Raw genomic sequence first — 21,703 nt, 5'->3', positions numbered from 1 at the left:
GCTGTTGGTCATAACACTGACAAAGCCTCCAAAACAATTTACATCGCTCATGGCAGACACGACAGTAGTGAAGATGGCAGAAGTGCCCGACAAAACGTCCCTAGTTAATCCAGAGCCTGATCCATCCATAAAGTTCCTCTTGCTACACACAACATTCGAGTTGCTTATCGTCTTCCACTCATGCCTCGTTAACATCTCGCACCACTGCAGAAGTTCTGCTGCACCACACTGAAGTAGGTATTTGTTTCAGACCCCTGGAAGTTCTTGAAAATCATCTTTACGGGGCTGTTCCAGTAATGGAAACTCACGCAAAAGGCTGAGACCCCATAAAACTACCCCCGAGTTCCTCTAATGGAGACTCGACTATGAGCACATTTTCCAGTGGCCATAGACCATCACTCAACTGAATACATTAGCTCTCCATAGTAGATCAATACTTTGCCAAATGTGCAGACAAGAAATTTGAACCAAAAGAAGTGATAAATTCACAATTTAAAACCCAGCCCACAAATTAATGCTGACTAACACATACTTTTTGAGCCTGTTCAGCTACTGTTAGCTGACATAAGGATAAGCATTTCACTTAGCTGTTCTGCTACATATGAAATGAAAAAAGAATTTTGCATTATGGGAAAAATCTGAGGAGGACCGTCATATTTGCCACACACTGTAAAATGTGCATTTCATCAAAAACATGTGACTTTGTGGGCTAAACAGGGCTTACTGGCTTGTTGTGGGACAGGACCCCAACTGCAGGGTCCCAGGGACGCTTGAGAAGGAGGGAGAGCGCTTCCGACCCGGCTGCTCCAGTCTTCACCGAGGAGGTCAGCAGCATCCGGTCAATCAGAGAGGGCACCTGTAGCGGGAATGGGGCGGCAGAGTGAGATCAGGGGCAACACACAGAGGAGCTAAGACTAAGGACGCAGTCTACTGGAAATGGCACCATAATAAACAAGGGGCCTGATAATGCTGGGCAAAGGGCAAAGTGTAAAGTCTAACTAAAACTTGCTTAATAACTATGCCAAATCTATTTACAAATTTAACACCATGAGAAAAACCCTAAGGACAAACATTGGTGGGTCAGCAAAAGCTGTCTCTTGCCACATGATGCCGTTAGTTCATGCCCAAGAACTTTGCTCATAGACTGACTGCCCTTTGCCCATCATCTAAATTAGGGCCCATGGTGGCAAATGAACCAGGATTCTTTAGTGCAATATTGCACATCTGTTGTAAGTGAAGTCAAATATTACAAAGTGGTAATGTTGTGCAATGGTGTAAAGTTGCATACATACAGACACAGAGAAAATACAATCCCGTTTGTCTGACGGTTCCTCGGCTGTCTTGCTCACCTTGCTCTTGAGGGTCTGCAGCACGTCCAGGTAGGCGGCCAGCATGGCCAGGCTGAGGGACTCCACCAGGGTGCTGTGGAGCCACTGGGTCATCTTCGTGTCCCAGTTGACACTGGCCAGGGCATGCCGCACCTTCCTTGCGCACTTGTCCACAGCAATCCTCCTCTGAACTGGCTCATTGCAGGCCTGTGATGGCACAATCTTTTTGTTTTTGTTTCCCAGATAAGTAAAAGTAAGTAAATAGACCCTGTCAACTGCATAAACAAACATGTGTGCGTTCCTAAGGCATTTCCGGTGGCACAGAAAACAACATTGAGCTAATCTTCACTTGGAGACAAACAAAAATAAAGAAAACATGTTTTAACATTGACATTTTGTAGAGCATTAAACTAAAGTCCGATTCATTTTCATTACAAAGTATCTACGTTGGTTTTCAATGTTTCAACCGGAAACCCTCTAGGAACAGATTGAAATGGTCTATAAGTAAGTAAGTGAATAAATAAATGTAAATGTAATTGATAAATGGACTGCATGCACTTTACACAGTTGAACTCACACTCTCGTTGGCTAGACGGGCGAGTCGCTCTGCCTGCAGAGCCTTCAGCACCCTGTTAAAGAGCTTGTTCTGGGCCATGGACCACCCGGTCCTAAAAGAGAAATCAGGAGACAACAAAGGGTCAAAGGTCAAAACACATCATGAACCAATGAACATGGTTTAAAAAAAAAAAAAAAAATCCTAACATATTAGGGCTGTGCCAAATATCCCATATCACGATAACAACACATGACGCAGTGTTTCCCACCGAATTGGATTCAATTTGTGGCGGTAGCTGACTTTGACAACGAATTTGAAAACACTTTTCCATTTACATCGGGATTTTGCAAACATTCAGTGTCAGAGTCAATAAAATGTAACCTGACTCTCGCCAGATGAATTTCGTTCCGCCTAGCTCAGGGGTGGGCAAACTTTTTGGCTCAAGGGCCACATTGGGTTTTGAAAATTGGCCGGCGGGCCGCACAGCAACCCCCCCCCCATAGCCTATAATTTAGTATGAAAAGTATTTGCTTTAAAATATGAATTGCTTAAAAATACTGCTAATTTTATGCTGTTTAACAAATGTATAAATTGTGCACTGTCGCTTTAAGACAGTCGCTTTAATTCACGTTTATTTCTCAATTATCTTCTGCCTGCTCCGCTATGGCTAGTGCTGTACCTACGGCTGGGCCCTCTCACAGTTTTTAAATGGTCAGTAGTGGGAACTACTGTTGCCTTCCTGATTTCCTTTTTTTTTTTTTTTTTGATCAATTGTTTTTTATTTTATTATGATGCACATATTCACAATCAATAACAAATACAGAGGTATCCTTCATGATTTCCTTTTAAAACTTTCTTATAAGAAGGAGATATCAATTATCAACAATCACAAGCCAGCTGGAACCTGCGGCTCTCTCTCCCTCTCGTGAGTGCAGACGCGTTCCCAATTAAATGGATTGCATAATGTTCACGTCAGATCTGCTGCAAAGGAGATAACTAAGAGTTAACTTAGTTTAACATGATGTTATCTCTATTTAACATGATGTTTTGACATTGACATTGTAAACGTTATCTAAGGAGAGTGAAAAGCAGTTTGCAGTAAAGCTAACCAACGTCGTCTCTATCGCAGGAAAAAAATAGCGAGCAGCCTGATACTAAATGAAATGCTCGGCGGGCCGGATGAAAGGCAAACTGCGGAAAGGGCCGCAGTTTGCCCACCCCTGGCCTAGCTCCACTCATCCATCTGGAACCGATCAATTGAAGTGTTGCTTCAGAAGGCTGGGCCTAATCAAAAAATGCTTGCATATGATTGAATAAGCCACTTGTCCGTCATCTATTGACGTGCTACTTCACATCGAAGCCAACCCGTGACGCTGATAACAGTCTCACAGTCGCTTCTACGCTATGTCACATCTATGAAACTCCCGCCCTGCGTCCTGATTGGCTGTACCATAAAATCGGTTGCAGAAATCACTCTCAATGGAAGAGGTCCCAGATGGATGTGAGTGAAACTAGGCGGAGCTAAGTGGAACGAAATTCATCTGGCGAGAGTCAGGTTAAATAAAATGAGCCCTTCAACGAAATTGACAAGCAGCTCTAAGTAGGCTAAGCATGCTAAATTCGACATCCAAACAGTATTCTAACGTTAGCTTTGAGATACTGCTTGATTTCATAACTTAACTTAGTTTAGTCTCTTCAATGTAGCCTACTATGTTGTGATAAGACCTTAGCAGAGTTCACTTCAATGCAGCAGTTTTGAACAAAATTTGCGCAGCATGGTCACGATGCTAAGCGGATTTAATAGCAATTTAGCCAGACGACGTGCAATGCTTCTATGTGGCAACAACAATCCTTCAACAATCGTGCGGAGGAGTGGGGCAGCGGGCTACGAGAGAGAGCGGGGCGGGGCGGGGCGGGGCAAGGAAAGGCTGCCTGCGTAAAAAGCGCAGCTCAATGCCAATGCAAGGATTTGACCTTATATTTAATTTAAATTAAATTAAATTAAACATAGAATATTCATCAGTGGCGGCCGATTTTTATTTCGTGGCGCCCCGCCACAGATTAGTCAATGTATGGGAAACACTGTGACAATATAGCATATTTCCTGTGAAAACCACATAGAACGGTCCATTTCTGACTAAATTACATTGTGAAATAGATCAACTTGAAAAAAGCCCAAAATTGCAGTGTAAATCTAAGCTTTTTTCAGCAACCTGCCAATAGCAATTGACCACATTTATGTTATTAATGAAAGCATAGATTTCTACTCCCAATTGATGAATGGAGGGGGTATTTTTTAGCCCTGTACGTAATGCAAAAATGTCATTAGGCAACAGTCATCAATATCACAATAATGGCAATACAGCTGAAATTCATATCATAGGGAAGAATAATCACAATATATAATATAATACGGCACAGCCCTGCAACCTATGATACACTTAACCACTATGGTGTGTCTTAACTAGGTTTCTTTAGTATTGGGTTTTGATAAGTTTGTGTGAATGCAAAACCACTTACTTGTTGATGTGTTCCTCCCAGTCATCGGGTGGCGGGGGTCCGTCGGCAACGGTGCGAGCAAAGAGAACGTGGCGCTCACACTCGTTCATCACAGTTCGTGCCTTCTCATTGTCATAGAGTGGCATCGCGGTAGGTGTGATTGACTCCACATCCACCGATATCTCAGACTCACTGCAAAGTAGGTGAGCATCAGTAAAGGCCAAACATACATCAAAACAAAAGGTATCCTAAGAAACAGTTTGAAATACACTCACTCACAAACACACACAATACTTTAAACATTACAGACTTATTTACATCTTTAAAGAAGCAAATAAAATGTATTATTCTATGATCCACACTCACACTGTCCCTTCAGCCTGTCGCCGAGGTGTGACGAACAGCATCCGCGTGGGCCTGGCACTGCTGGCATCAGGATGCGCGTTCCATGGCTTGGCATAACTGTGGTCAAGGAAGACCAGGTCCAACTCCCGCTCGTGGACGGACAACTGGAATAGCAGGGAGGTTCCCATTCTCCTCGCCGATGTCTGATAGTCCCTATCGCCAGCACGGTACATCGTCCACTAGGGCCACAACGGGGCCCAAATGCGCCCCAATGGAGGGATGTCCCTCTGCGCGTGCATGAGCTGTAAGGTCACAACCAGAGAGGGATTGTATTCATTAATCAAATTATATAAGTCATGACATATAGAAATGTAACAACCATTAACTAAGTAAGCTTGGTCAATTGCAAAATATATTGTGTGGTAACTCTTATCCCCTCGCCGCAGTACCCCTAGTAACACAATACACACTCTTTCATGTTGAACCTGAACATCACCATTCCACGTTGTCTCCCACATGATTAACAAACATATTTCCTGCTGACATAATGTAACGTAAGCCGAAACAATGACAAGTCAGGCGCCCACTTTCTTAGCGGTCAGCTCTTTAGCTAACTTGCAATTCAATTAAGATGTGACACTATGGGTGGTTAGGCAAACTGTCACAATAACGTTGTAACATTAGTGGTGTTGCAACCCACTTCAACGGACAGCTAACGTTACAACGTTATTAGCACGCACGGAACGATAATTGGCTAAAACATTCGTATATGTCTCTCCTTATCGTGACAATAAGGTTAATGCTAACAGTTAATTTCACCGTCTCAAAACCTGGATATATGCTGCATGAAAACCACGCTAGCAGCTAACCTTACCCTATGTAAACGTTAAACACGAATCCGGGGAATTGCTCAAATGGTTTCGGTATTATAAATGTAATATTTAGAGTTCAACCAAAGAGGTTGATAAAGCTAAACTAACGTATATTTGGTTACTCCTAGTTAGCTAAGGGGAATCGTTGATGCAATGCCTCACCACCCTGCTGTTAATGTTAGCTAGCACTACGCAGCGTTCAACATTGGCTTGTTCTGTTGTTCAAGTGACTGACTCGTGAACTCGTCATTGCGGACTAGCTAACGTGGCCTTACGCAACAAACAAGGATCCCGCCAAAGTACAATGAACATGCCAACAACGTTAACTTAGCGATGCAAACCATCCTATGTTGGACAGCAATCTTAATAAGGACTTGTATATCGAAAGATAACGTTAGCTAGCTTGCTGACTAACGTTAGCAAGCTAATGTTACCGACGTCTGTCCAACCTACTCTTGGCAAGCTCAGTGACTTACTTTGTCTTTCGACGATCAAAAAAGCCTCTGTGTCATTTCGATCTCAAATATGTTGTTGTGAGAGTAATCCTGAATATGCTGTTTTATTTCATGTGTAATACAGTATGATTTTAAAATTCACTCCCTCGGTTGTGATAGCAGTAATGGCTGACTTCCTTTTGTTTCACTAACGCGCCACAGATGTCTTCAGTCGGAAAACACGGACTGGAGTACTTCACTAGAAATGGGTCTGAGGAAAACCCGGACTGGAGTTTCGAACTTTGAACGAGATATTCGCGCCAGGGCTTACATTTTTTATTTTCATTTCCTTTTCTTTCAATCTTCAACTTTCTTTCTTTTGATGGGCTATTCAAATACATTAGGCTATCAACAAGCATATCAGATTCAACATGGAGATAAACGAGGCCACAAAGGCAAAATAGCCCAGGCCTACATGTTGAGGTTGATCCAAGCTTAATGAATGAACGGAAAAGGGAAAAAATACTTAATTATTAGTTATCTTAATTCATGCATTACACTAAAGTATCCTACACTGTCATAGGCTACACTCCTCCCTTTCTCTTGTTATCCTAATTCATCCCATGTATGTAGGTCTGCTCTCTTGATTTTTTATAGGCTAGCACCCACCATTAGATGGTGCTATAGCAATAATGATTCAAATGTCACCCTCATTGATTTTTTCCTTCTGTCTTATATTCCTTCACCAAAAAGGAGAGGGGGGAAACAGAGAGGGGGAAAGAAAGAGGGGTAGAGTTTGAGTTGAACAACTGTTGCACACACTCACAATAGCTTTCTAGGAAGCTCTTTGGATCACACACACACCAGCCATCATTTCATCTGCTAACAGAGGACCCTGGAGTGAGGTTGACAGCAGAAGTTTGTCTCAGAGTCACACAGCTGTTTGAGGGGGAGTGAATGAGTGTGTATGTGCATGCTTTGTGGACACACAGTGACTCCGCTGAACTTGTCAATATACTAAATTAGCTGATCCAGATTGGACATACGGACTGGACTGGGCAGTGGATGTTTCAGCTGACTGTAAAGCCTTTGGCTGCAACGAGGAATACTCTTCTGCACCCGAGAGAGAAAGAGGGGGGACAGAGAGAGAGAGAGTGAGAGAAAGAGAGAGAGGGGAGAAGGGAGAAGTTCAGTGGACTTACTTTGTTTGATTCAGATGATTCCCTATTCCTCTCTCTGATTTTTAATCTCTTCATTTGTTCTTCTGAGTACCGGAATTATGTCTGCAGCTGGCAGCAAAGGAATATGCATGGCATTTCTGCTGGGATCTCTACTAATAATGTCAACAAGTGGGAACACCGGTCACAATCAGGACAACGTGCTGACAAGACCATCCTGCTATGGAGGTTTTGACCTCTACTTTGTTTTGGATAAGTGAGTTTATCGTGAAATCTCTCTTACTATTCACTACCATTCTTTTCTTCTCTCTTGAGAATATCTTAAGACTTACCCTTGAGTGATCATACTGAAGTCCGTGGAGACTTTTACCAGAAGGTTTATGATGTTAATTATAGCCTACTTGACATTTGCATGCAATAAGAAATAAAAGGACCCTGAGGAATATGATTGCAAGCGGTATCTCTACAGTTAATTGCATTTTTTTTTGCAAGTAGGCTACACTTTACCTCCATTGTGACTCAAGTAAAACTTTTCCTAATTTAATTTTCATTCAGTATTCAGTGCAGAGTGCCAAACTCCCTAAAACAAGTTTAATTCATGCCAAATTGCATCATTGACTATGGCACTGAATTATTTCCAGACATTTGCAACCATAGAGCCCCGGACTTGTATTATTGCTGCTATTATTGCAGAAGGCAAAAAGGCTTGTTGAAGTATTTCATAGCCTTTATGATAATGTGTGCAGCCACTATTAGTTCTGTCCTCAACTATCAGTATATGCCACTAAATTTGCCATCACAGATTTTCTTTGGGAGAGAGGTTTCTGTGTCATGGTTTCATCTCTTTGCTGCCCCCTTGTGAAGTTGAGGGAAAATGGTACTTAGCCTACTTTGTGCATTGTCAAAACTGGAGTAACATGTGCGGTATAACTGTCATGCTTAGTTCTTATATTGTTCTCACAGGAGGGCACTGTGGTGCTTGGTAAACAGCGCCTGCAAATAGAAGGTGATGTTTTTTAACCATTCCTGTGAGGCAGAGGTCTGGTGTTCCGCTGCTGGTCCATCAAGCTCTGGTTAGCTAGTCACACACGCTTTGCTTCCTTACCAGACCTGGCATGCAGAGGATCAAACAAAAGCAGACACGCTGGTTCCGAATGGGGTTAGTGGCACAGCTGGTGAATGAGTTACCAGCGGTTGCTCAAAGCTCATTTTAGCAATGTCTTACTTACCTGTAGAGTGCTGTCCTCGGATATGTAGTCTGCTCTTATCGCAGACAAATTTCACAGTACAAATTTCTTCAGTGCATGAAAGTCGTACTTGATAGACAGTGCACAATATGAGAGACAGGCATGAGAAAGCAATGTTTGAAATTGCCAAGCGTGGAAAATGTTTAATGGCAGTGCAAAATGAGCCCATGAGTCTTATGTTAGCATTTGATGAGGTGAAGACAGGGGAGATTAACTTAAAGGACTACTGTCACACCAGTGTGACGGGAATGTTGGGAAATGAACATTCTAAAGAATATCTGGGTTCATTGAATTCAACAGAAATTTAAACCTTCAATTGTTGCGAAACAACATGCGGAATCTTATGTTAGAATGTTCAAAAACCTACCTAAAGAAGTAAAAGCCAAGAGAGCAGAAATCCTCCACAGGTTTCAGTTTCTGCAAGCATTTACACAGGGGAGGTTTGAGTGGATGTGCAGTGAATGTGTGAAAACAGTAAAGACAACCATGGCAAAAAGATCTTGACGTTACGTTTTGTACATGCTGACAGGCCAGTTTTTGATTTAGGCTGATATTTTCCTAAGCTTTGTTGACAGTGTGTGACAGTGTTTTACCGGTTTGACAATCTTTCCTCTGCTGTTATATAGTTGGCTTGTGGTGAGGGAAAAAAGACACGCACACACACACGCTACACACAAAAACACATGTGTCGTAGGCTACCATCCAGCTTTCATATTGCGTGTCAGAAGTCTGAAATGAGCTTTGATCCAACATGTAGGTCTACAGAAAGTGACATCAGTTCAGATCTCATTTCACAAACATGGTGGAACGGTTCAACAGCGACAATTAGGAAGTCAGATCTACATAAACCCCATACGGAAGTTACTTAATGCTCATTACTTAATGCTCATTAAAACTTCATATATATATGAAGGATATATACATATATATATATATATATATATATATATATATATATATAACTGAAAATTTAGTTACTATGTCATTTGTTAATCATTTTCAACAAGTTGCTATGTATTCGTGAGGATTAGGTTGTTTTGTTAATGTAAAACATAAGCCTTTCCCCTGGGACTTGTAAGCAACAACTGGAGTGAAAGAAGAAAAACAAGACAGACTAGACAGTTTTCTGAGCCAAGTCTAGAGACAGACCAAATTAATGGATAGTCAAATGGAACAGCAGCTGTTTCTAATCAATGATGCCTTCTCCCTGTAGCCTATGTGTGGATTCTTCAACAGAGACCTTCTTATCATCTTCAATTGCTTTTGTCTGATTCTTAATTTGAGTTGAATAATTTCTGCTCAGAGGTTTAAAGCCTTCCTCTTCCTTCTCCCCCACACACTTTTTGAAGAAAGTTTTTTTTTTTTTTAAAGTTCAGATGTTTTTTCCAATTGCCAAGTCTCCAAACTGCCTTTGCAGTTAGACATTTGTGCAACAGAGGAGTTTTTCATTGAATGGAAATTGGAGAGCAGATATTCAAAGCACAAAGCAGATTAATAAAATCAGAGATTTTTTCAGGGTTGCTTGAACTAAAATATCACCCTCAACAGTTAGTTCAACTATAGGATGCCTTCAAAAAACACACAAGAAGTTCATACTGATACATATTAAACCTTTTGCTTCATTGTTATCTCTGAGATAAAAACAAACATTTTTGCATAGTTCTTGTGATTCTACTGAAAACAACTGAACTACTATAACATAGACTTCTTTTAGCACAGTCTCTGTCTAAGAAAGATATATTCGTTTGTAAGTTAGGACATCATTAGTGGTGATGGCTAAGTTCTAAACCATTCGTCCAGGTCTCGGGGGAATAACAGCTGGTGTGCAGCATGTGGGCATTGCTCTCAGTCTCTACACTTATGTAATTTCTCTTCCTTGCTCCAGTTTATGGTTTGGGTTTTTGGGTTGAGCCAGCACATGTGGCCGCGCAAAAAAATCTGCGGAAGCTGTTGCCTGTCTCCCTGATTTATCATATCCTGAAGGACACACTGAGAACAACTGTGACTAATACTGAGGTCTTGTAGAAAACCGGGCTAGCAGCTGATTAGCCCCCCCCCCCCCCTTATCAGATATCTCCACTTGACGTACCATAATATACTTGGCACAGATTGATAATATTAGCCAGAACATTAGCCTTCCCATCACAAAATGAAACCATGGAGATGTAGAGGGATGTCATCTCTGGTTCTCGCACATCTGTATTATGAAGTAAATCCTCACTATATATGGCAAGTACTGAATATAAAAGGAGTGACAAAATTTGTTTACTGATATGCATTCCCCAAAGTACTGCACTTGTAGTAGATGACAATAATTAGTTCACATTATTTTGCACAGTAGCTACAGATGCAAGTTGTGGAATGGACAGTGGACAAGTTCATGCGGAGAAATGTACAAATTAGAAATGTATAGTATCTCCATGCACAGTGCAGGATCTAGTTCTGTATTTTCAGTGAATAAAGAAATCTTTCTCACCAATAAACCTACATTACTACATGGCACAACTGACATATATTTACTAAAATACTAAAATAAATACCAAAATACTTCTGACCTTACCTTTCTTTTCTCTTTTCTCTGCAACAACATAAAAAGAGAAGAATATTAGCCTGACATAGCCATACTCAATTCTAGTCAGAATATGAGTCTGATACTACTTCATTGGGACGTAATTATGGGGTGTGTTTCAACCGATACAGGGGGTTCTATCAATTGGATAGACCTAACCAATCAGAGCAACGAAATAACTTACCTGAGATGTAGGAAGAACTCACAAACCATCCTTCTTCTCCACAAATGCCTTAACATTGTTTTCTGGTCTTTTGTAAAAGTTATTGTGCCGTCAATATCTCCTACAACACTCATAGCGAAATATAAGAGATACGTAGTAGGGTAGGCTATTAGGAAAAAAACTGATAGCCTATATCCCCTCCGTTTTTTAAAAATAATTCTGCTGAACACTGAAATGCTAAAAACATGTTATAAACAGCTGGGAAAGGCTGTCGCAAATCCCTCGAACAGGTGGTCAATCAGAGATTTCAAATGAACGAGTTAACAACATGTCACAATGCAACACGCTGTTTTCCCTTGATGAAAGTGAAACCATGAGTTTTCCCACATCAACTTTGGCCAAAGTTTTCAGAAATAATCGTTTTCAGTGATAAAACCTCATTGAAATAATATGCATTTAGAAGCCATCTGTCTCCTTCTAGCCACAGCGTTTTTGTAGCAAACATAATCAACCCAAGCATGCTCAGATGACGTGATAGACGAGGCGCTGTTGCTCACCTGTCCATCATCGTGAAGCCTGATTTGATTGGTCAGCCAGATTTGGGGCGAGCATAGTTGCTCCACAATGGAGCAATGCCAGACCGAACTTCCCGACCTCAAATGTTGTGGGTGGGACTAAGTTCGGCTGGCACCCAGGCTAGAAGAATAACCATATCAGCAGTGTACATAATGCTTTCTTCTACCATGAGCTCTTTTACTGTATAAGGGATAATGCATTGTCTGCTGGTCAGCACAGGTAAATAAGTCCTGACAGTGCAAACAAGACCCTGATGTGTAGCGGTTATCATCCAGAAATGTTGGCCCATTCAATTCAGTGGAACTGTCTGCAGGATTCTGAAGAGTGCTGCGATAAGCTGTGAATAACATGTCTGGCAACACAGCCCTCTGTCTTGGCTGGAGGGAAACCCATGTCCCTGATGCTCAGGCTATCTAAGTGGGTCAAATAAAGAAGCATTCAATGAATCTCTATTCAGATGAGTGCAGTGCAACCTCCACCCATCACAGACAAACACAAACACATTTCAAAATCCCAGAGGACGTTTTGAACTGAGGCTTAGGGAGATTAATGAACACTCATCAAATTCTCGTCTTTATATTCGGTCATCTGAGAAAAATGCACAGATTCTGTCACAGATTATTAAATAGATGAAGTCATTAATGATTGCCTTAACTGATGTGCTATCGAATGTAACCCTCATGCACCGTTATGTCAAAAATCTAACCACCACCCAGTCATGTCAATGTGAAATCGACCATGACTGATGACACAACTACTCAGCCATTTTGCCTGATGGGAATGAAAATGCAGTACATCATTCTAAAACAAAACCTGTAGATCAAATCTCAGTGCAATCAGTCAGGCTGCAGGAGAAATAGAGAGAATGGCTGGCGAGACATAAGTAGATGGGATGGGGAAGGATGAGGTAAGAATATACTGTAGGCATAATATAAGGCAATGTCTTATGGCCAGAGACAATGCCACTGGGCCACATAATCTGTGACCCTACGGTATTGTTACCAGTGAAGTGGTGTGGTGGGTTTTTATTTGGACACCACAATAACAGATGCACAAAACAGAGCTACTCAAATTCTTCTTCCTTCTAAGGTTATGGTTTTAGCATCTGGACATCAGCAACCTGCTCTTGGTGTCTGGTTTCTGCTATTGATCAAGTCAAGCTTCTGACTCTTTCAAGTTCCAATTTGTCCAGTGTTACAGTCATTTTGTTCCATCAGTGTGATGGTTGATGAAGAGTATCGATGTCTCTGAGGACAGAATTATGCCAGTGCCTGTGGGACTGTTCCAGATGTAGGAGGACGTAAGACTCACATGTTAGCATTTATAGCCTCAATTCACTGAAATTGACCAGTGACCACCAGAAATTGACCATTGACCTGAGCTTATGTCCTAATGCAAAACTACCCTCAGATCTATGAATTTTTGTTAGATTACTTTACAGCTGATAGGAATTTGTCTTAAAAAAAACAGGCAGGGACAAAAAAAACACTTGTTCCTTTTAATAAATATGCACAAAAACGAAAAAAGTATGAACAGTTACATTCATTCATTTATACCGGTCAAAAGTTTGGGGTTATCATTTCCATTCCACTCCATTATAGATAGAATACCAGCTGAGCAGCTTTGCAATTATGTAAGCACATAATGTAATCTGAAAACTGCTGCCCTGATTTAAAAAACAATGCAACTATCTCAGTTGGTATTCTGTCTATAATGGATTGGAATGGAAATGATAAGTGACCCCAAACCTTTGATTGGTAGTGTAAATAAAATGTGTTTAGCTGCAGAATTGCCTAGTTAGTAAAGTGCACTATCATCATTATTGTCATCATGATAGTGCACTCCTCTTTAATTAGTGCAACCGCCAGCAGTGGGAGCAAAGTTACTCAGGAGAATTAGACAGGAAAAAGACATTATTTTATTATCATTTTAATATATTTAACTGGTGGTGTCTCTGTATTGTACCATGCTGTACATGCTGCCGTTTAATGCATCTCCAACATCACTTACAGGCAAACTTTCAATATACAGACGAGTTATCCATGAATTTCATAGTTGTCGTTTTCTAATGTGTGCTTTTCCTAGATCCTTAGATGTGTAAACAAAAGAGAGGGACTAAGACTTATACTAAGACAGTGTGATGGACAGGTGCAGAAAAGCATTAAAGACCGATGTTTTGATGTTTATTTATTAAGCAAAATTGTTTAGTTTTGATAACCATGAATGGTGAGTTATTCAAAATGAGTGCAGTGTAATCTTGGTCATTATCAGCTAGCATCCTGTTTTATTTACTTTCTCTACTTGATTGATCTACACTGCAACTAAACACAATCTTAACTCAAGGGGATTTGTAGAGATTATATCACTAATACCACAGCTGTATTTCACTGAGCTGTTAAGAGATTGATGTTGTGTTTGTTTGACTTTAGGATTGGTTTACATCTTTAAAAACAGTTTATTCAAGGTCTAACTCTCTCTCTCTCATTTGAATGAGAGGACTGCCATTAAGATGAAGAATCTTGGCTCCATTGGAAAAGGTTTATGAAAGGTTTCGTCTGAATGTGCTGTGAATGTAATCTGCTTGTTACCTTCTGGCCATATGTGCAGGAGGCAGGCATTTGTTTACCATTAAACCTTTTGAGGGTTTATGTGCCAAACTGCCTTACTCTTTCAATGGTTTTGTACACAAACACACACACACACACACACACACACACACACACACACACACACACACACACACACACACACACTGAGAGGAGTGCAAAGAGAGACTCAAGTGTTTACTGGCTTTTTTTCTCCACTTGCTTCTTTTTTTCTGCACTTTAGCACACCTCATTTGAGATGATATGTCTCAAGGCATGGACTCTCTTTCACTATACTCAGGAAGTGTCAGTCATCGTGGAACATACGTGTAACATACATTATTCCTCTCGGTGTTAACTAGTTAGGCATCACTGGAATAACCTGTAATGTGACTGTGGGACACTGACCTGAATGTTCTATTTTCTACTAATTATCCAAACAATTCTATTTGACAAATATAATGGTATTTATTACCAGCTTAGCCATCATCATCATCATCATTATGATCATTATGGTCTTATCAGTGATGAAGTGTGTGAACACGTCTTTTACCTCCACAGGTCTGGCAGTGTGATGCACCACTGGACTGAGATCTACCACTTTGTCGAACATCTGGCACATAAATTCATAAGGTACGTACGAATCCACAGAGCATGGCCTCCATCCACCAAAAGCCAAACCATGTGACAAAGTCATACAGTGGTATTCACACCCTGCCCCCTTTCACCTTTATACTCTCAAGGCATTTATAAAAAGCACAACATTGCTCATTTAGTAAGAGCATAAAAATCAGGTTATATAAACAGGAGCTGTGATTGTGTGTGAAGTAAATGGCTTGTTGGCAGGCGAGAGCATGTGTCTGCAGATTCCCTCTGTTTACTCTCCTCTTCCCTTCTCCCCAACCCCCTCTTCTGCAGCCCACAGCTGCGGATGTCCTTTATTGTGTTTTCCACTGAGGGACGGATCTTGATGCGTCTCACAGAGGACAGGTAAGAGAGAGAGAGAGAGAGAGAGAGAGTGTGTGTGTGTGTGTGTGTGTGTGTGTTTTTTTTTAAAGTACAAGTCCCTCAAGTGAAAGTACAAGTCCCTCATGTCAAATTCTCCTCCCGAGCTCAATGAGATTGGGAGCTGGTCAGAGATGAACAAAGAAGTGCATTGTAAGCAGGTAGACATTGAGAACAGTAGGACAAATGCATAAGGAGTTGTGGTCAGCAGAGTGACCAGTGATCAGTGTTCATGGACTTCCCAGCTGATCTCGCACTGTGCATCATAGATGTTGTTTTTATTTCAATAGAAGACATATGGCATCATGTTAGATCATCCGATTGAGTTGCAGTCACAAAATAAGTGTTTCTGTTACTAATTATTTCTTGTGAATATGAGGGATTGCGTAGATTTAAGGGTGGGGGGGGGCATTTCCACACATTCTGTTTTGAATCAGGGAACTGGAATCACAGTTTATTTTGCTGTATTAATGATACAATAGGAATCCACAGCTTGGTTCAATAGTTACAGGTCTATAAATCAAATCATTTTGAAGCCTTCGAAACCTACTTTTAGAATGGCATACATTGCCATTGTGATTTGAAGTTGTGATATCTGTTCTCATAAATTTTAGATGAGAAAGTGATTGTGCTTACACCTTGCTTCATATGCCAAGTCTTCATATGCATTGTAAAAATCATTTCAAATAAATATCTGAGAATAATTTTTTTTTTTATCACTGTCCTAGAATGATCCATTAAAGACTGCCTTTGATCTTCAATACTACAGCATCAGTGAAGACATATATGGCTCACTATGTAGTAGGCTTTTGGGTCTGGCAGCAATATATGATGTGTGCTTCACATAGCAAACAGAGTTTATTTTCCTACACATTTCATGGTATTTTATAGACAACACATTGTCTCTATTGAGAGAGTTTACTTCATGAAACAAAAGAGAGCAACCAAATTCTCAGTGCTGTGAGTGTTACGTCAGACACACTGATGAATTTACACTCTGTGTATTTAGGAGAGTGTGCTGTTTCCGTTAGCCTGTCTATTATTTATTAACGCCTGTTCCACTGATCAAATAAATGATCATCAAATCCCGGCCTGTTTTCTTTGAAAAAGGCACATTTATCAGAGTGTCTGGTGCCAGGGAGCCCAACAGAGAAGAACATCTGGACTATGAGTTTCTGCCGTGACATCGCTATCATTTCCAAGTATTAAAATCTGTGCAGGCGAAAAGCTTCAACATGTGCTTTGAAGTATCTTTAAATTGTCACTTTCGCGATTTGATTTGGGAGATGTGCCCGTCACGTCACCTCTGAGTGACTGTCCCCTTTCCATGTGTCCATGAAAACGCCTGACTCTTTACTGTCTTCCTGCTGTGTCATCTTGACAAGGACATATTTTCACGCAAGGTCTGTTTCCTTGTGTCATATCCTTCATCACTGTAGCACTCATTTTGTCAAAAGTGAAGTCAGCGTGATTTATTACAAAATAACAGCGTGACTCCCCAGAGATAAACAGTCACATATGTGCAGAATCTATCTATCTATCTATCTATCTATCTATCTATCTATCTATCTATCACATACAGTATGTGCAGTAGTACACATCACGTCTATGCCGATTCTATCTATGCCGATTTAAGAAAGAAATAGAGCAAAAGAGTCTGTCATATTGACTGGGTGGGTCAGCACTTCCCTGGCAGGAAGGTTTAAATGGATTTTCCGATCAGCAGAAACAGCAAGTGGAGCCCAGAATCACAGTTACAGTCCGATGACGTCCAACTTGAGGCCAAGGCATTCTTTCACAAAACACCTCTCCCATCCAAGCACCTCTCAGTCTCATCTGACGACAACTACCATATGATATTGTTATTATTTATGGATATGGTCATTGTAGTTGTTCATTACTTTGCACTAGCAGATTTTATTTTATAATGTTGGACACACAGACTGACAAGGTTATTAAAGCCTGTGGTAGTGTTGTCTGTGTTTTTATGAAGAATTGTCCCGCCCCCAAGTTCTCAGGATTGGTTTTGTACCCTTATGACACATGGACTGATGCCTGAATTGACCTACCTGGGCTGTGATTGGTTGAAATTAAAACTCAAAGCAGAAACATTGACTGCTTATTATATTCATGATATATCTTTGTGCATCTGTGTGTGTGTGTGTGTGTGTGTGTGTGTGTGTGTGTGTGTGTGTGTTTGAAGGGAAAAGATAAGGAAAGGACTGGAGGAGCTTCAGATGGTCTTGCCAGGGGGAGACACCTTCATGCACGAGGGCATTCAAAGGGTGAGACCTCAAGCCAGTACACAGTTACAGCACAGCCATACAGTTAGCCAATTATGTTGTTATGTCTGTTTTCAGTGCAGTGTACAGTACATATGCACTTATGCCTGTGTGTGATCTCACAAGCATTTACAGAGATAAAGCTGTGTAGTGTAAACTCTTAGTTTCCATAATGAGAAGGTCAGCCAGTGCCATAACGGGAACCCATTAAAGGATAGCAATTTCATGCACAATTCCAAACAGCGGCAGAATAAACAGTGCATTGCCGAGCATAAAGAGCACATTGAATGAACAGACACAAATGAACAGACATGAATTATTCCTTTTAAGAATGTGCTGTTCAAAGGACACTGTCCGCTGAGCCCTCATGAAACTCATCTTGTGGTTTTTCACTTTTCAGGCGAGTGAGCAGATTTACTATGGAAACTCTGAAGGTGACCCTTTTTCAAACTTCTTCACACCTCTCTTTATAACAGTGAAATAACTCATTAATCAAAACATCAATCTCTCTCTCTCTCTCTTTCTTTCTCTCTCTTTCTCTGAACACAGGGTACCGCACTGCTAGTGTCATCATCGCCCTGACTGATGGCGAGCTACATGAAGACCTCTTCTTCTACGCCGAGCGAGAGGTAGGGCACCATCTTAACGCTTCTTTTAAAAAAAAAAAACTAAAACTAAAAACTGAAGACCTCTTCTTCTGTGCCTAGAGAGAGGTATAAGGCACTATCCAAACAGTGTGAATGCAGGGGGGGGGGGCATTTATTCATTTAGCAGACACTCTTAATCCAGAGTGACAAATTACATGTCAATTATATTACAAGGGCCATTGTTCCCAGAGCAACTCAGGGTTAAGCGCCTTGCTCAAGGGCCCAATGGTAGAAGGTAGTTGAACAACTTTTCAGGCTACTGCATGCTAGCCCAGCTCCTTAACCTCTGCACTACCACCACCCTAACTGTAAACAAGCATGCATAGGAGGAGACTGGCACATATTAAACAGATAGGGTAGGAGACTGGCACAGATTAAACACCATCACTGTATATATCAGAGCTGCTTTGATCTGATTCTGGGTCAGAGGGGGGGAAGCAGGTCAGTGGGCCTGGCTAGAGTGGGACTCTTATCATCCGTTTCCCCCTCGGAATAGGAAAATAACGCAGGCTATTCACATCTGCGGCCAGCGCAGCACATCTGGGGAGACGGGTGCTAGCCTATAACTCTTCCCTCGTAGGCTCCAGAGTGGCACGTTAGCATCTGTGGGCAGTTAAATGCTGGCTGATCAGCTACATATGCCAACCAACCCTCTTCTCTCTCTCTGAAAAAAAACACACCTGCTGCCCTTTGGCTTAGTGTTGAAGCTGCCACTGATCTCTTTTTTAGTATTATTGTAAGATGGGTATTACTGGTCAAAAGGTTTGACAGAAACAAGAGATGAAACATTTGAAATGTCTCATGAACTGTCACTCATTGGCAGTGGTGAGGTGGAATGGGTCCAGACACTGTTTTTTCTCTTCTTGTGCCTACTGCTTACATGTGTTACCTTGACTTCTTTTAATTATGCCATTTAGAAAATGACCACCATTTTCTTCTTGTCTACATTACAAACGTGATCTCATTTCCTCATTTATGTCAATTAAACATGTCTCTCTGACTCTCTAAGCCAGCATTGTTTTTATGTGTGCTTAAGTTGAATGGTGGTGTTGTCTGTCTGTGTTGTTGTTATGGATACCTGTTAGGCAAACCGCTCCCGCAGCCTGGGTGCATCGGTCTACTGCGTCGGGGTGAAGGACTTCAATGAGACCCAGGTGGGTGTCCTTCTGTTTCCATTAGGCACGGTGTCTGGCATCAGACGAGGCCAAAGCCTCAGTTCTCAGCTGGCCGAAAATAGCAGAGCAAAGGACTGTGGGGGAAAAATACTGGACAAAAGAACAATACTGTAATGCCTCCAGTCCACATTTCTGGAGTGAAAAATACAAACTAATACTAACAACTTGTGTTCCTCCTTCCTCTTTCTCTCAGTTGGCGAAGATAGCAGACAGCAAGGACCATGTTTTTCCTGTGAATGGCGGCTTTGAGGCATTGCAAGGAGTCATTGATTCAGTAAGTATCGCTGTTTTTGTGGACAAATAGCAAGGGGAGTAACATGGGAACAGGAACCTGTCTGCTCAGCTCAGAAAAGACATCCCTCCAAGTGCTGTTGTTTTCGTGACAGCCTTTGCTCTTCAAAGAGACCTCCTCAAACAAAATTCTTTCCATCAAGACTCTCTCACTGGCTGAGCTTTCTCCAATTTCCAGGGCTAATGAAAAATGAAAAAGGAAGTGAAGGAAAATGGGGGACTTTTTTCTAAGAGAGAGAGAGAGAGACAGAGAAACACAAACATTGGACTACTCAGATGGTCACTACTCAGGGCTACTCAGGGCCAACATTTCTAGGGGAGAACCCACTGTGCACCCCCTGCGCCCACAAGTCTTTTTGATCGGGACGCTACTGGAATCCACCCAAAAACAGGATCAAAGTCTGTGCATTGTATCCTTTAGCTCTCAGCAGCGAGGTATTGAGTCATATTTCCTACATCCGAATGAATGAATGAAAAGTGGGTGGTGGTAGGGAGGGTTTAGGGTTGGGGTGAACAGGTTTGTTCTTCTCCCCAAAGCTGCCCTCGTTTGGCGCAGCTAGACACACCGCTAGCTAGCTCTGGCCAGGGTCGGTCAGATGAGCCAGTCATCTGTTGCCGATTAGCGGCCCACTGAAAACACTTGGCCTGAGCTCCTGGTGCAGGGGGAGAGGCAAGGAGAGGGCCTGTGCGCAGTAAATCAGAGGAATCTTCAGGCATATGAGAGCATGCATATTTCTTCTTGAAGAGAGTGGATGGAGAAAGTGAGAAAGACAAACTATTCACATGCTAAAACACAACAACAACCAGACAAGTGGAGCATGCTCAAACACATAAAAACAAACTCACAAACAAATACATAAAAAGACATTCTCTCTCTCTCTCTCTCTCTCTCTGTCTATCTGTCTGTCAGTCTGTCAGTATGTCTCTCTCTCTCTCTCTCTCTCTCTCTCTCTCTCTCTCTCTCTCTCTCTCTCTCTCATAGGTAACTTGATATCAGACACTGGTTGTGAACTCAGGAGTAATGATGTTAAAGAGATTGCCTATGTAATCATGGTGTCTCATGATGACCGGTTTCATCACTCCCCCCGCCCCCCCCCCCCCTTCTTTCCCCTCTGGTTGCCCTCCTCAGATCCTCAGGAAATCCTGCATTGAGATCCTCGCGGCGGAACCTTCCAGTATCTGCGCAGGAGGTGAGTGATTGAGGGGAGTCTTATGTGGACATCCGGCCCAACACCTTTCATCTCGTCAGGGCCTTGAGCCATCAAACTGACACACATTTTCAGACACACACACACACACACACACACATACACACACACACACACACACACACACACACATATTCTTATGACCACACATGCACACACACACTGTCTCCCTCACTCTCTCTCTCTCTCTGGATCAGGCACACACACACACGCACACACACACACACACAGACACACATGCACACATGTGCGCACATACACATGCGCGCACATACACACACACACACACACACACACACACAGAACAGAGCCTACTTGACATGTGTACTAAACCCAAAGGATGAGTGGCTGCATAGCACAGGGACTGAAACCCCTCACTTCTTATGTCTGCGGCTGGAGAACAGTAGCAGGAAGCCCGGTAGCTTCTCTTGACCTCATCTGATGTTTGATGGGCTCCAGAGCCCCAGTAGCTGCATGGGGAGATCAACAAATAAGTGTGTTGTGCTGAACGTCTCGGTTTCCTCCGCGAACTCAAGCCGGGTTTTCCTAGAAATTTAGCGGGCTGCTATTTATTTCTGCACAGGCTGCTGAAGTTTATGGGTTTAGTTCTTGAACAGTCTTCCAATAAAGTCTGACCCCTTTTGCGAAGGCCTCACTGTTTATGTGAGTTTTTCTCCCCCCATTCTGAAAGACAGATACAAAACAAAGTCCAACAAAGGTTTGTTTTGAATCGTCAGTTGGAT

At 41.9% G+C, this 21,703-nt stretch overlaps 2 protein-coding genes across 11 annotated transcripts in view; one reads left to right on the top strand and one right to left on the bottom strand.

Moving 5' to 3' along the window:
* The window catches only part of kansl3 (KAT8 regulatory NSL complex subunit 3), a 29,562-nt gene extending 23,315 nt beyond the window's left edge, over positions 1-6,247 (bottom strand). For 6 of the 10 annotated variants that reach the window (XM_076270854.1, XM_076270856.1, XM_076270857.1 and 3 more), the window contains exons 1-6: positions 6,077-6,247; positions 4,750-5,030; positions 4,405-4,575; positions 1,906-1,996; positions 1,350-1,550; positions 725-856 (exon numbers count right to left, since the gene is read on the bottom strand). In XM_076270854.1, the coding sequence (XP_076126969.1) occupies positions 725-856; positions 1,350-1,550; positions 1,906-1,996; positions 4,405-4,575; positions 4,750-4,961 (807 nt within the window). In that variant the 5' untranslated portion in view covers positions 4,962-5,030; positions 6,077-6,247. The remainder of the gene's footprint in view (positions 1-724; positions 857-1,349; positions 1,551-1,905; positions 1,997-4,404; positions 4,576-4,749; positions 5,031-6,076) is intronic. The other 4 variants (XM_076270855.1, XM_076270860.1, XM_076270861.1 and 1 more) reach the window with 1 other exon arrangement.
* A 639-nt stretch (positions 6,248-6,886) lies between these two features.
* The window catches only part of antxr1a (ANTXR cell adhesion molecule 1a), a 36,389-nt gene continuing 21,572 nt past the window's right edge, over positions 6,887-21,703 (top strand). The window contains exons 1-9 of the mRNA XM_076270501.1: positions 6,887-7,468; positions 14,914-14,985; positions 15,271-15,342; positions 17,561-17,642; positions 18,040-18,073; positions 18,189-18,268; positions 19,372-19,440; positions 19,655-19,735; positions 20,882-20,942. Coding sequence (XP_076126616.1) covers positions 7,314-7,468; positions 14,914-14,985; positions 15,271-15,342; positions 17,561-17,642; positions 18,040-18,073; positions 18,189-18,268; positions 19,372-19,440; positions 19,655-19,735; positions 20,882-20,942 — 706 coding nt within the window. The 5' untranslated portion in view covers positions 6,887-7,313. The remainder of the gene's footprint in view (positions 7,469-14,913; positions 14,986-15,270; positions 15,343-17,560; positions 17,643-18,039; positions 18,074-18,188; positions 18,269-19,371; positions 19,441-19,654; positions 19,736-20,881; positions 20,943-21,703) is intronic.

Source organism: Alosa pseudoharengus, unplaced genomic scaffold, assembly GCF_046254945.1.
Source record: "Alosa pseudoharengus isolate Yale_2024_CS ecotype anadromous, Long Island Sound unplaced genomic scaffold, YU_APseudo_1.1 YU_APseudo_1.1_scf_6, whole genome shotgun sequence".
NCBI classification, from domain to species: Eukaryota; Metazoa; Chordata; class Actinopteri; order Clupeiformes; family Clupeidae; genus Alosa; species Alosa pseudoharengus.
This window is presented reverse-complemented; position numbering and strand designations above follow the sequence as displayed.